Genomic DNA, 13,859 nt, shown 5'->3' on the forward strand with positions numbered 1-13,859 from the left:
AGCCCAGATGTTCGCTTTGCTGTTTAAGTGGTTGGATTTATTGTTATTACTGCTGCATGGAGAGGCTGAAAGTCAGGGCTATAATCATTCAAATGAAGGATCACACGCCCGCTTATTTATTTATTTCGCTCGGCTGGAGAATTTCAATGTTAATTAGCTCGCTTCCATACCTGATCCGGGAGGTACAGGCGATCAACGTGGGCAGATTGACGCTAGTCTGTCTATGCTGTTTGCTGCCCCTTCCAACCCCCCCCCCCCCCCCCCCCCCCCCTTTTTTTTTTAAATAAATAAAATAAAAAGGTGTATAATTTAGAAGTTTAAAGTGCTTCTGCCATCTGGGAAAATCCAGTTATCCCAAATCATCAGTTCGCCACTGCTCTGTTGTCAGAGATAAGCTGCTCAGATTGTAAATATTTTATACACTTGAGTAACAACAGACGCTTGAATTCAGACTAAAAGTTTGGGTTGAATTGAGATTGAAAGGAGATTCATCAAACTAACATTTAGGGGGCAAAAAGGGACTGCAGCAAATTCCAAAAATGCACCCAGACCCGTGTTGTTCTGCATGAAAACGGTGCCCCAAGCGAGATACATCGGCAAGACATTAATAAATTACGTATACATACGAGCGCACACTCTAACCCGTAGCAGCTCCTCTTTCGTCGCATTTGTGTGTCTCTCCGGATTTGAAAAGGCGCCCCTGGCACTTGAAGCTTAGCTCCGTGCTTCTCTAAACCATTCCTTCAGGGTTTATTTCCTGTATCCCTCACATGAAATGCACTTCCTGTGGCTTACCGGCAGGGTTTTCATGTAGCAGATTACTAGAAGACCTGGGGTTTTTGAGGATTTCGCTTTATTGAGGCGTTCGATTGCATTTCGCCTGACCATTTGATGATAGGCATCCTCCCACAATCTGACTGGCTCAGCAAATTCCCTATTGTCAGTGAGACATAGGACTGAGGATATTAAGAGCGGAATTGGCCATCGGGTACACACCAGCAGACCGACCTGCTGTAATTATGGAGCCCATCAACTGATGGAGCGGTTAATGGAAAACATGGATATGCAGGCTGCAGGTGACTGGCAGCTCATGTCAGCCGAGCGATATTTTTGGCAGGCGGAAGAGCGGCGACGACAGAATGTAATTAGATCGAAATCAGCACTTTTTTTTTTTAGGTCTCCTGTCTTCCAGCTCTTCAGTCAGAACTAGCATAAATAAACGTTGTGGAGGGCGACGCTTAGAAGATGGCCGAGTATAATTTGATAGGTGGTGGCTTGGTGCTTTGGCGATACGGGAGTGGGGAGCACCGACGGGCACCGCCAGTCGCCGCTGCGACAAATGCAGCGGCCATGAAAGGCAAACAGGAAGAGGAGAGAGGTAGCAGACAAGGAGAAAAGGAGAGAGAAGTCCAAGGAGGCAAATTTCAGGGCGCTAATGGACTCGCCATCTGCTGTTTTGCGCCTAAATATCAGAGCCTCAGGGGTGCATATATCAAACCATCGCGTACCGGCCGTGCCAGCGGCCCGAGGGCAAATTTGGTAGGTGAAAGCGACATGTCGATATTTATTGAGCGAAATTTAATCTCCTCAGAGGACAGAACTGTGTTGGCATGTCTGCGCTCGCCCCAGCCAGCTTTATCTGATAGTCCCCATCACCACTCGCAGAGCAATACTGCAAACAATACAGAGCGCTGTCAGTCACTCTTACGGCCACCACTCAAAGCCACAGGCCTCTTCCTACATTTAGCAGGCCTTATAGAACGCAGAACCTCTAGCTTCATTTGACTCTTTCAGTTCAGTAGATTTTAAGTTGAAAAAGTGAACTACAGTGAAATGAATCAGCAGTCAACAGTAATTCAATAAAAAAATGGAACTGTTGGCTTGTTTATTTATGATGATAATCAATACGTAGCTAGACTCTGCACGCCATCTAACTCCTAATTAAGTGAATGCATTTTCAAAGCTAAATGTTTACTCCGGAACACTTAATGGTTCGGAGAAAAAGTCTTGAAATGATTCCCGGAATCAGAAACTTTTAGACATGCGGAACAGAGTTGGAGGACGTCTCTGTAGTACATTTTTATCCCCATTTCAAAGGCAGTTTTAACAACTTATCCATGTTTCCTTTCTGTTTCTTTGTGATAAAGAGAAAAAAAATCAGAAAGGGAAGGTGAGACTCACATTTAAGCGACTTAGTGACTCTCTAAATGCTGCACAGTTTAACCAGCACACACATGCTGTATTTCTCCATTTCCTCACAGAGGAGTTGTGTAGCTGGTATTGTTCACTCCATAATTCCTAAATTTATTTACAACCTTCAATAAATCATACTGTTTCTAGTTTCTCCAACTTCAGAAAGAAGTGGCAGCATGAATTTGCAATTATTCTGTCATCAGGGTCCCAATATTTGCACTCAGTGCGCTTGTTCTTTAAGGTAGAGAAAGCAGGCTGAGTGCTCAGTTGTGCCGCGGTCTCCAAAGGGGGATTCGGGATCTCCTTGAATATGAAACGAGCCTCCATGCCCCGCGCTTTCAACTTTAACCACTGCTGAGTATAACACAATGTCATCACTTTTGCTGTTTACTTGCCCCTGTGATCTTCACTGCGGAAGTAAAATTTTTATCCTGGGTAAAAGTTTTTTTCGCTGAACAGCGGCACTTGGCCAGCACTTTCTCGATTCTCCTTTCACGTTTCACCGTCTCTTCCTCTCTCTCTCTCCCTCCCTGCAGCTCTTTTCAATCTTATTCCTGTGGGTCTGAGAGTGGTGGCCATCCAGGGGGTGAAAAGCGGCTTCTACATTGCCATGAATGGCGAGGGCATGCTCTACAGCTCGGTAAGCCATAACCTGCGCTACGTGGACGTCCACGCCTCATTAGTGTATTTACTTTCGCGTACATCGTGTATTGTTTTGTTCTGTTTGTTGTCCCTCAATATCCCACTGCAGCAAAGACTCCCCACCCTTTCATCTGCGCTGTATTGGAGAGCTCTTCAGATGTGCCTTTGAGTTGCTGTGCAGCGCTTTCACCCCCACTTTGTTGTTGGAAAAACCCTGAGCATGTTTTCCATTTAATTTAAGTGCAGGGCTAAGCCATTTTTTACGATAGCTCTTTTGGTCGTTAATTGAGCTCTCTTTTGTCAACAATTCCTGCTTTCCCACATTTGTATATGGCCACATCTGCATTTTTTGAATTTTTCTGAAGACGCAAGTGTGATTCCACCCGTTAAAACATCTATGGTTGCACGTGACACTTACCCAACTTTATCGGCGTGGAATGGCCAGCAGGGGGCGTATGGTCATTTTCAGTCGTGATGTGAGATTCTCCTGCATGGCTGTTGGTTGCAATGTGCATGCTGAAGACAAGTCAATGGAGCCTGCGTGCACGTGAGCTGAATAAATTGGATAGAGACAGGAATTTATCCCCGAGTTGGCATGGTTACATAACCTCCAGTCTCACAGTTCCCAATCCATTTCAGTACAGTGGTGCAGAGGGAAGAGGAGCAGGAAGGGGCAGCGCCAGCGGCTATCCTCAGCTGAACAACTGAGGTGCAAACTGGCCATTACATCCTGATAAAATCTTTGGCTTTTATTGACACCGGAGGAGCTTTACAGCAGGAGGCACATGATGAATTGCTTAAATGCGACATTGTGGAAACTGTGAATTCTGGTTTGGAGTGGCACTGCCAGTGTGACCTGGGTGCTGGGTGCTTCAGCAGATGTAGCCGTCACTGCACGGACTGTTACGACTGCATGTTCCATTTAAATGTTCATAAACAAGTGGCCAATTCAAAGCTCTACCAAGAGTCTTATAATTAGCCTCCACCCACCTATCTGTCTCTAATTAATATAATCATGCCCAAACAGTCTTTTACCTACCAGACACACGCAGACTCACACATTTTCTTTGAAGGGGCACTTCTTGTGATATTGCACTATACTTGGCAGTGTAATTTTTTTCTTTTTGAAAATTCTAGCGAAGCTATACTGTCGATGGCAATTTACGCAAGACGCCTGGGTCCTTTGAGAGCTGCATGAAATTACCATGCATTACATTAGAAGGAGGCTGACCAGCACAAATTAAAATGCAAAAGCATCCCCAGCAAATCAGCTGAAGATTTTTTTCTTTTTTTTAACTGTAAGGGAAATTACTCTTATTCTTTATGCACACTTTATGAGAGCTCCCACGGTGCAACTTCAGCCAAAAGATTGCCTATTGCAATCTGGCATTTAAGGTCTGTCTTATTTCAATGTCTCATTCTCTTGCTTCTGACTGCATGATTATAATCAGAGCACTGTAACGTGATTTTAACATTCTTGTTTTCATTCAGCTTCAGTGAATTCTCATACAAAACTGGAGCTGCTCAGACATTATGTTAGATGAGTGTGCACAGAGGGGTCATAGAGATGTAACTTTGGACATGCAATGGAGTGGACAAGGCTTCAGATTTCCATCCATCCAGCCAGCCAGCCAGCCAGCTAGCCAGCCAGCCAGCCAGCCAGCCAGCCAGCCAGCCAGCCACCTCTAAGATATTGAACCTCATGTTTTTCCCTTGCACATGGGTGATGAGCGTATATGCTCTTCTAGTCTCAAGTTTCACACCGCTTGTTTTTTGTTGTCTTCTTTAATCCACACAACTTCTGAGACCAGAAATGTGCCGCTCCCCCCCCCACCGCTGTTCCCTAGGGACATAATTACTGAGGGGTATCATCCAGCCTCTCTAATACTGTCATGTACATATTTCTTTCCTTCCCTTGCTGCGGGATGGAAGGCAGCACAATTTTCTCTTCCGAGATGGTGGGGACGAGAGCGCCGTCTCTCGCCAGGTGAAGGGCCGTCGCGATGGCCGCTGCTGTTGATCTTATCGGTGTGGCTGGTGTTGCCGCTTCCGAGCAGGATGATGTGTTTAGTGATGAAGTGCGTGGGGGGCTGAGCATCCACAATGAAGAGCTCCCTTCCATTATTTATAACATTTTTTTCCAGTGTGACCTAGTTTAGTGCACAGAAGCAACTGCTGTTTGTTCTGTCTGTCTGTCTGCCTGTCTGTCTGTCTGTTTGAGCACGTGTCAGTGTCTAATAAGAGAGCTGCCAGCATGTGAAAACAGCCAAATAAATAAGATTTAAGGTCTATGAGTACACAGGGAAACTGTTTGACTTTTTTTTTTTTTTACAGCTGGAATTGTGAAAAATTAGTGTTAAGGATTTGATCCGAGCCATTACCCATCAATCCTCTCCACTGAGAGAGAGAAGCATAAACTGTGCAAAAGAGGAGCGAAACTAGTCAGAGTTCTTTCACTATAAGTGATGTCTAGACAACCGCTGACCTCATTCTCCACCAGAATAATAATTAGCTCCCAGGGACTTCCAGAGATGGCTTTTCTCTTACATATACACTCTGAAATGAGTCAACATGTGGAAAAGCTTTCTGATGTAGGAGAAAATTCCGCTTTCTACCTGAACCAGTTCTCTCTGATGTGTGTCAGCGGTTTTGAACAGAGCACTTTGTCATTTTCAAATGAGACCCATTGGTTAATAGAGGGGGTCTGCTCCTCGCAAGTAGATCGCCCTCTCCATCACTTTACTGAGGGTCAATATGGCCCGAGCAACCAGCAGCAGGTAGCTCCTCCATTAACTTAATGGTTTCAACTCCGGCGCTGCAGTTCTTCAATGTTAACGTCGCCACAAGAAACCGAAACTTGCACCAAGAAAAAGCTGTGCGCCCTCAGCATGGATGGAATCAGCTTTTCATCTCATTTCAGCCTCATTTTACCTATTTTATGCTATTTCTTCTTTATTTTGACATCTCGCCCCTACTCTTCATGGAGCAGACCACTGTGGTGGGACCGAGGGGATGGCAGACAGCTTTAATGTGTGGCATTTTAGACTCGCATAATCAGTAAATAAAATAAAATAAATCCCTTGTGGTACAAGTGGTCCCAACCCTTGCTAAGTGGTAAAATCCACCTCTGGCAGCTGCAGCTGCAAATTGCTGACTTCCATATTAGAGGAGTAAAGTATTGATCAGCTTTTGCTGCAGTGTTTCTGGGAGAAATGTCTGTTTGGGGCGTTGAATTCTGAATTTAAATAACTTAAATAGCTCACATTTATTTCATTACAGCAACTGCTCATTGGGTATAAGCTGCTCCCAAGGGCCACATCTTTGCATCTGTAGCATTGATTGTGCGCTCTATGGGGCACATTGGAACACGTGTATGTACATGTGTGGCTGGAATCTTGTATGTCACTAATCTATGGTGCTGCTGCAAGATCAATCCCCCCCATTTTTTAAACGATTTGATAAATCGTTGTATTCTGTCACCCGCATCAGATGGGCTGTGGTTCTTCATGTCTCCCTATTAATACCCCGGGAGTGGTGGCGGCAGAGGGAGGGGGGCAGGCTGACATGTCTAGTTTGACTAAGAAGCCCTCACGTTTCTCCTTCAGATCACCACAGAATGTAAATCGGGGTGATTGTAATCAGTTTACCCTCGCTGCAGCCTGAAATATTGGCACGTCTCTTTTCAATTTTCTTTTGTTTCGTGGCACCAACTTTAGCTGATTATGCAGTTCTGCCAGAGGAAGCGACGGGGCCAAACCTGTTGACACACATTTTAATGGATGCCTGCATGCGTGTCGCATCTAGATTGTGGGTTCGCCGCTGCGCGTTTCTGTTTCCTCTTCCCTCGTCTTGTTCCATGAGTCCATTACAGATGATGTCATTAATCACCAGGCTGACCCCTATCTCTTTGCCACATATTTCTCCTCAGTCATTCGCAAACACGCCACTCTGTCAAAGCCTTCAAAGTCACTTACATCCAACCCCTATCGTTCCCAAGCCGCCGCTGCAGGGGGGGTTGCATTTTGATCTGATTCTTCCCTCAGACAGCAACACCGTACCTGTCCTTGTGGACACATTTGAAGGTGATTCCACTGCTTATCAGCGAAACTACGAGGAGGACTGTGAAGGCTGGCGCTCGTGTTTGCGCTCAGCATGATTTGGATGGAAGAAGGGACTTGCCCCCCCACCCACCCAATCAAACACATATGTTCCCACACAGGGGCGTTATTGCCAGACAGGCATGGCGTGATCCCCAGAAGCCCCGCAGAGTCAGAGAGATGTTCGGTATTTGACAGCGCGTCTGTGGGCCACCTCCTTCCTGCTGGCCAGCGAGACACTTTCACACTACTGACCATGTGACCTCACCTTGTCCAAGTCCTTCACACAAGCTGCCGCACACTGCTGAGCCTTAAAAGTGAGCGGTCATAAACACCGGGGCTCTTTTCCGCTGAACGGCGGCGAACTGCGACAGCACAGACACAAACACCTGTGATGATTTATCCCAGGTCAGGAAATTTATAAATGCACATTAACACCCCCATATATTTATTTTGCATCTTTGAATGCAGTGCTTAGTTTTATCAGCCACAGCGGTTTCGATTAATGGCCTTTCTTGCAGCCAGGCGTAGCAGACAAATGGTTTTTGTTTTTTTGGTTTTTTTTAGAGAGAAATGTCTGCATATTAACTCCAAGTGTAAATCTACCTGGCGGGTAAACCGACAACAAACAAGCACTGAGCAGATCAGAAACTGGTCACATCAGAGCACGATTTGTGATGATTATGTTTCTGGGCAGAAACATGATTGTCTGGAATAAGCAACTCTATATTGAAGGAGATGACTTGGCTTTTCTAGGTTTTATGAGTCTCTATTTAATCTGTACAAACTGAGGTAAATCCCAACTCCCCCCTTGTGTGATGAAGTTTCCCCCAAAACTGTGTCGCAACCTTTTGAGTTATGTTGGTAATCATGGCACAAAACGCGAAAACCAGCGCATCCTCCAACCGGAGCGACCAAATAAATCGTACAAAAAGTTGTTTCCCTCCACCGTCTGATGTGACCCAGAGGAGCGTTTCTCACATTAGGTCGCCGGTAGACAGTTTGGGTGAGGGAACATGAAGAAAATAGAAGAAGGCCTTTGATTTTTGGGGATTTTTTTTTAATATAACCAACTTCTGGAACCGAAGGCTCTCTTATTTTCAAACCAATGTGTCTATAATGAAATCATTTTTAAGAATGACCTCCAATGTGAACTTCAGCTGCTACCTGCACGTAATTGTCATCCGTTATCATTCCACTTGTGTCCGTTCAAGGTGCTAAAAAGCTATTTCAAAACATGTTTTCCATAAAATATCTGGAGGTTTAAATTGGGATTTGCTTAGTCCACGGGGTCGTATGAAAACATATTTTGAGGGTCACTTGAATCACACATTATCATTTACAGTTTGTTCCATCTAACCTTGTAGATGAAGGTTTATTTGCATACAGATGAATAGCCTTCACTTGAGACATCTGCCCACAGCCCAGTAGGCTTATTTCTGTATTTACTATATTTTTATATATCTGCTTTATTAATCCCTCTCACTCTCTCCCTCTCTCTCTCTCTCTCTCTCTCTCTCTCACACACACACACACACACACACAAATATAAATATAAACAGTCACCTCCAGCGGGAAGCTGAATTGGGCTGTCAGTCAGTTGGACAACCTTAAAAGGGCACAGAACCCTGCAGGTGATATTAATGAATGAAATACAGCACTGTGACACACACTCACGTACACACACACGCGCACGCGCGCACCCCCCACACGCACACACGCCCCACAAAGCCTGCATGAGCTGAGACAGTGCACTATCAGGCCAGCTGTCTGAAACAGCGTCTGGGTTTCACACACACACACACACACACACACAAGCACGTATCTCCTGACCTTGAACCAAATAGTGTTGGTTTTTAATTTAGCCTTGTATGTGAAAGCATTTAAATAAGTAAAGAGGAATAGAGGTTGGTAAAGGAAAAGGGGATCTAGTTTGTCAGCCTGTCAGCACAAGCTAATCAGCTCGCCTGCTGAATTTAGATTTGGATTTATCGAGCCAAAAGAACTCATTTGCCCATCCTTAAAGGTCAGGGCCACTATTATCTTCAGCCAAATCTCACAGGTCCTGTTCTGGAAGTCGAGAGCGGTGGTTTGTCTCCAGATTGGTCATTTAAAAAAAGTTGGAGCGGGGTGAACTACTTCCTGCAGTCCTCCTTGACTTTCTCCTTGACTCATCACTTTAATGATGAAGTAAAGAGATAATAATCTTCCATTTACTGATAATTTGGATTTTGTGGGGGTGTGTGTTCTTGTAGATGGTACATATTGATTACCAAAATACGCATTCTACTAGCAAAGTGAGGACATTTTTTGGGAAGTGAGGACACTTTGTTAAGGTTAGTGGAAGGGTGAGGGCTTTAGTTGGGATGGTGAGCGCCAAGAGCTGGAGAATGTATTACGTCTTCGATAGTAATACATCACAAAGAGGTAAGTGTGCGTGTGTGTGTGCGCGCGCGCGTGCGTAAACACAGCGTGCTGTTTGACCTTGGCAGTGCACACATGCTGGTAACGAGAGCCAGGTGTTGGCAGAGTGAAGCAAAAACAACGTTTTTATTCCTTTATTTCTCCTCAAACGAGCCTTCGTTTAATCTACCTCCATACATGAACACGGCGTTAAAAGTACAACTCGTGGAACACAGCCATTTCAGGCCTTCGTCTCCTTGTCTTGTATTGCAGGAGATGTTCACACCAGAGTGCAAGTTCAAGGAGTCGGTTTTTGAGAACTACTACGTCATCTACTCATCCACTGTGTACCGGCAGCAGGAGTCGGGTCGAGCCTGGTTCCTCGGCCTCACAAAGGAGGGACAGGTCATGAAGGGCAACCGGGTCAAGAAGACAAAGCCCTCGTCCCACTTTGTGCCAAGGCCCATTGAAGGTAGGATTTTTAGTTGGTCCTTGTTGTCCTACACTTCTCATTTACAAAATGGCTTCCTGCCCTGCTAATTAAGTGGGTCTAATATCTGCTCACATCCCAAGGAATCTATATATTGTAACCTCTTTCAGTAATCAATACCCCCATGGCGTTTGTGGATGCTCCCGTGAGTTATGGAAAATGTAGCATATTAAATAAATATTTGGGTACACATGTAATACTTATTACTATTACTAATACTATTAATCCCAGTTTTGTTAAAATAATATGACAGAACCAAAAAGTTCTCTGTTGCTGTCAGATTTTTAAGGTGCGATGTTCTCCTTCCTAAAATATTGAACAATTTTCTTGCCGCAACTAATCTAATCAGAGATCGGCCTGGGATAGAGCAGTCCTGCCAGACATTTTGGACTGCTCTAACAGTCGTTCCTTTTATTTCCTGTCAATTTTCCAAAGTGAGCCCGCACAATGGGCAATCTGCTTGGTCTGGTTGTTCCGTTGTTATGTCCCAGCCAAACGATTGTGACAAAAATCAAACTTAATATCGCAGAAAACATTACTGTTTAGGGATTGTCTGAATGCGGGGCCACATGTCCTGAAATAGTTCCGAAAACAATATTAGAAATAAAGTGCTGACATACTCTCAATCCCCGTTTTATCCTCCCCAGCTTGGTCTAATTGTCCTTCCAGCCTCCTACCTGACCTTGTCTCTGTCTCCACATCCATCTTTTCAATCTGCTCTCCATTGTCCACCTCTTTTTGTCCTCTCCTCTCCTCCCTTTCCATCTCCTTCCCCGCCTTTGCACCTCTGCCTCAGTCTGTATGTACAGGGAGCCGTCACTGCACGAGATAGAGGAAAAACACCGCTCCAGGAAGAGCTCAGGGACTCCCACCATGAATGGAGGGAAAGCTGTCAATCGGGACTCCACATAGCAGCAGTGGGTAGTGGCTTCGGTTGGGGGCGTGGCCTCATCCTGACTCAGGGGGAGGGGCCAGAGGAAAACCCACCGCCCCTCAAAAACAAACGCATCAACATCCTCTCTGATATTATCGAGGGCTCTGCGATGACCAGGAACCATAACTGTACACCCAAGACAACACAAACTGAAGTCCTGCCTCTGAAAACCTTTTAGATAAATTATGAAAACAGAGGATATATATGAAAACAGATTTTCAATCAGGACGTGGCCAATTGTTTATGCAAAAAAAAAAAAACAGAAAAGAGAAAAAGCTGTGACACCTAAACAAGACGAACGGTGGTCTCTCCTCACACAAATACAGATATTTATCTTTTCCAATTTATGCTGTGAAAATCAAGCTTTAAAATCATGCAGAGTTTCAAGACATGACTTTATTTTCAAATTCTCGTATGCTTTATTGTGCCATTGTGTCGGTAACTAATGATGTAAAACGTCATTGCTAATGTGTTGATTTTCATTCCAAGTACTCTGAAGGATTTTCTGACTTTTAATGTTGTTTTTTGGGTCAAAACTTTTTTTCCACACCTCAACTTGTTCTTGCTCTGGTTTGAGCTTGATTGCACTGTCACCCTGCTCCGCTGTGAGGGTAAACCCGAATGTATTTGATGATTAATGGAAACTGTACTTAGGATGAGATGCGATTTACTCAGGTGAGTTCTGTAAGTGTGACTAATGTGATTTGTGAGGACAAATGGGGCTGATTCACATAAGTGAATTACTCCAGAACTTAAAAAGCAATACAGCATTGAACAGTCTAGTATGTCTTCAAGAAAGAAATAATGAAAATGACCCATCTCCGTGTTCGGTAAGTTTGATATGGAAGCCTGAAGATGAAAGTAGTCTGAGCGGGTTTAAGTGTGAATCAACAGGAAACTGTTATGATGTAGCGAAATACACTCTTAAGATTTTAGGGGGACATCTTGATTTGAGAAATTTCCACTCATTTTGCCATGAAAAATCCTATTTTTTCCAGAACCAGTGAAGATAACATTGACCAGCATCAGCACCTTGAGCCATGGCCAAAATGGTCGCATCGCATTTGCACCTTCAAAACTCTTTTTTTCCCCCCCTGCTCGGCTGCTTGGCGCAGCTGTACTAACAACTCTCGCAATATCAGTATTGCAACTATATAGTCAGTTCATGATTTATAATTTTTTTTGGAAGACCTGGAAGGTCCTTTATTGCCAAAGGATGAGAGACAGGTTGACAGGGTGTGCAACAGTTTAACAGTCTGCAGGTCCTTGCTTGTTGATATTTTTCATGCAATCACACAATCATGGCTAAACCACCACAACGCAGTGTCTTAAACGGATGAATCTCGTTCAGCTGAACTCAGCCTGGTTAAGGGAAGATGTATTACCATTGTCTCTCACCACTTGGTTTGCATGGTAATCCACGCCGTCTCTGTCTTCCTCTGGTTTTGTGACCCATGAAATGAGCCATTCGCTGCACCGCGGAGGAAAGCTTCTCTTTCATAAATCAACATTGTGACAGGGCTGTATAAACAAGGTGAACTGACTGGTACGCTACATAGGCTGGGTACGCCACATAGCTCATTCCTAACCGCCAGTTAGTTTGTCTAACTCAGGAAGTCCCTACACGTAATCTGAATATTGGGCCGGGTGTATGAGTTGGCTGCTTGTTGTCCAGCAACTGACGCACAAGTCTGATGAGGAGACAGGAACAGGGTGGGTTGTGTTTTTATTATCAAAGGCGGTATTATAAAAGGCCTAATCCAATTAGGAAGGGAAACAGAACCACAACAGCCAAGACAAAACGCGACTACCACACGATTTAATGCTTGACTCGATGTTGCATTGGCTTGTTCCATACCTTTGTGGGAGTTCATACATCTCTCCCGTGTCTGAATGGAAATTATATGCTAATCCGGTGGCCCGCACAGCAAATAGCACACACTGATTTGCACAGAGCAAACCACAGCGCTACGTCATCTGTACATCCTCTCGAAGGGTCTTCCACCTGGGGACTGGGGCCTTAGCCACCTCGCGCTGTCCGCTAAGAGCTAACGGAAGATTAGTTCGACTTCCACTGCACCTGCAGCAGAACGCTCCTACAGAACTTTAGATGTGATTCTGAAAATCAGAAGGCAAGACCAGCATATATATAAATATAAATATATATATGTATGTATCTTTTTATAGTGATTTATACTGGTGCAAAAGAGATACATGTGGATTTAAAGCGATGCATGAAATTGGATGTACTCGATGTCAACGGTTGGCAGGAGACCTGGAGGATTTAAGAAGGGAGGACGTATAAATAGAGGAGGATACAGTAAAGGAAAGCACTTTTTTGGGGGGGTATTGATGTATGCAAGGGTGAGCAAAGGGTTTGGTTGTATATGATATTAAGTATTTATTATATTATTGTTTGCAGGTAATTTCACTGCATTGGAACACACTCATATATGCATTATGAATTGTGAGATGAAATAAAAAAAATATATGCATTGATCAAATTCAGAATGAAGTTAGTGATTGTTTAAGAATAAAGACTATGTTATCAAAAATGTTTCCCGATGCGGTCATTGATTTCATGTGGTATTGATCGCAGATGACAGCCATGTTTAATTGGCAATCCTTGAATTTTTGTGGCGGGATAAGCTTGCAAACTGAAACCACTGTAGGATTTTTCCCCCTCCACATTCTGGGAATCCAATCCATTTTCCTCTATCAATTCACCCGGGGTGATTTATCTTCTCACGAGCCCCTAAATCCGATGTGTCATTTTGGATAGGCCCTCCTTCGCCCTTAATTCTCTCGTTGTCATGGAAACAGACCTTCCTGTGCCTTCTGCAAGGAGAACGAGGAGGAAGATGGAGGAGGAGAATGATGAAGGCTTCCCTGACTTTCAGGTCATGCCTGCTCTCCTGCTGCTCATGGCTGTAGCAGAGTATGGCGCGTGCACTCTCTCTCACTCTCTCTGTCTCTCTGTGTCTCTCTATCGCTCTTGCTGAGAAGTTTACTGGCCTGAAGCGAAATCCATGACCCATCAGATGAGAGATGATGAGGGGGTGAAAAAACTAAAAGAGCGACAGTAGTACAATTACAAATT

General features: G+C 44.4%; 1 protein-coding gene across 4 annotated transcripts in view; it reads left to right on the forward strand.

Annotated features, from left to right (window-relative positions):
* The window catches only part of fgf12a (fibroblast growth factor 12a), a 28,750-nt gene extending 15,434 nt beyond the window's left edge, over nt 1–13,316 (forward strand). For all 4 annotated transcript variants that reach the window (XM_029830503.1, XM_029830505.1, XM_029830504.1 and 1 more), the window contains 3 exons: nt 2,730–2,833; nt 9,609–9,807; nt 10,622–13,316. In XM_029830503.1, the coding sequence (XP_029686363.1) occupies nt 2,730–2,833; nt 9,609–9,807; nt 10,622–10,737 (419 nt within the window). In that variant the 3' untranslated portion in view covers nt 10,738–13,316. The remainder of the gene's footprint in view (nt 1–2,729; nt 2,834–9,608; nt 9,808–10,621) is intronic.
* The last annotated feature ends 543 nt before the right edge of the window (nt 13,317–13,859 follow it).

The sequence above is a fragment of the Takifugu rubripes genome, chromosome 22 (assembly GCF_901000725.2).
Source record: "Takifugu rubripes chromosome 22, fTakRub1.2, whole genome shotgun sequence".
Classification (NCBI taxonomy): Eukaryota; Metazoa; Chordata; class Actinopteri; order Tetraodontiformes; family Tetraodontidae; genus Takifugu; species Takifugu rubripes.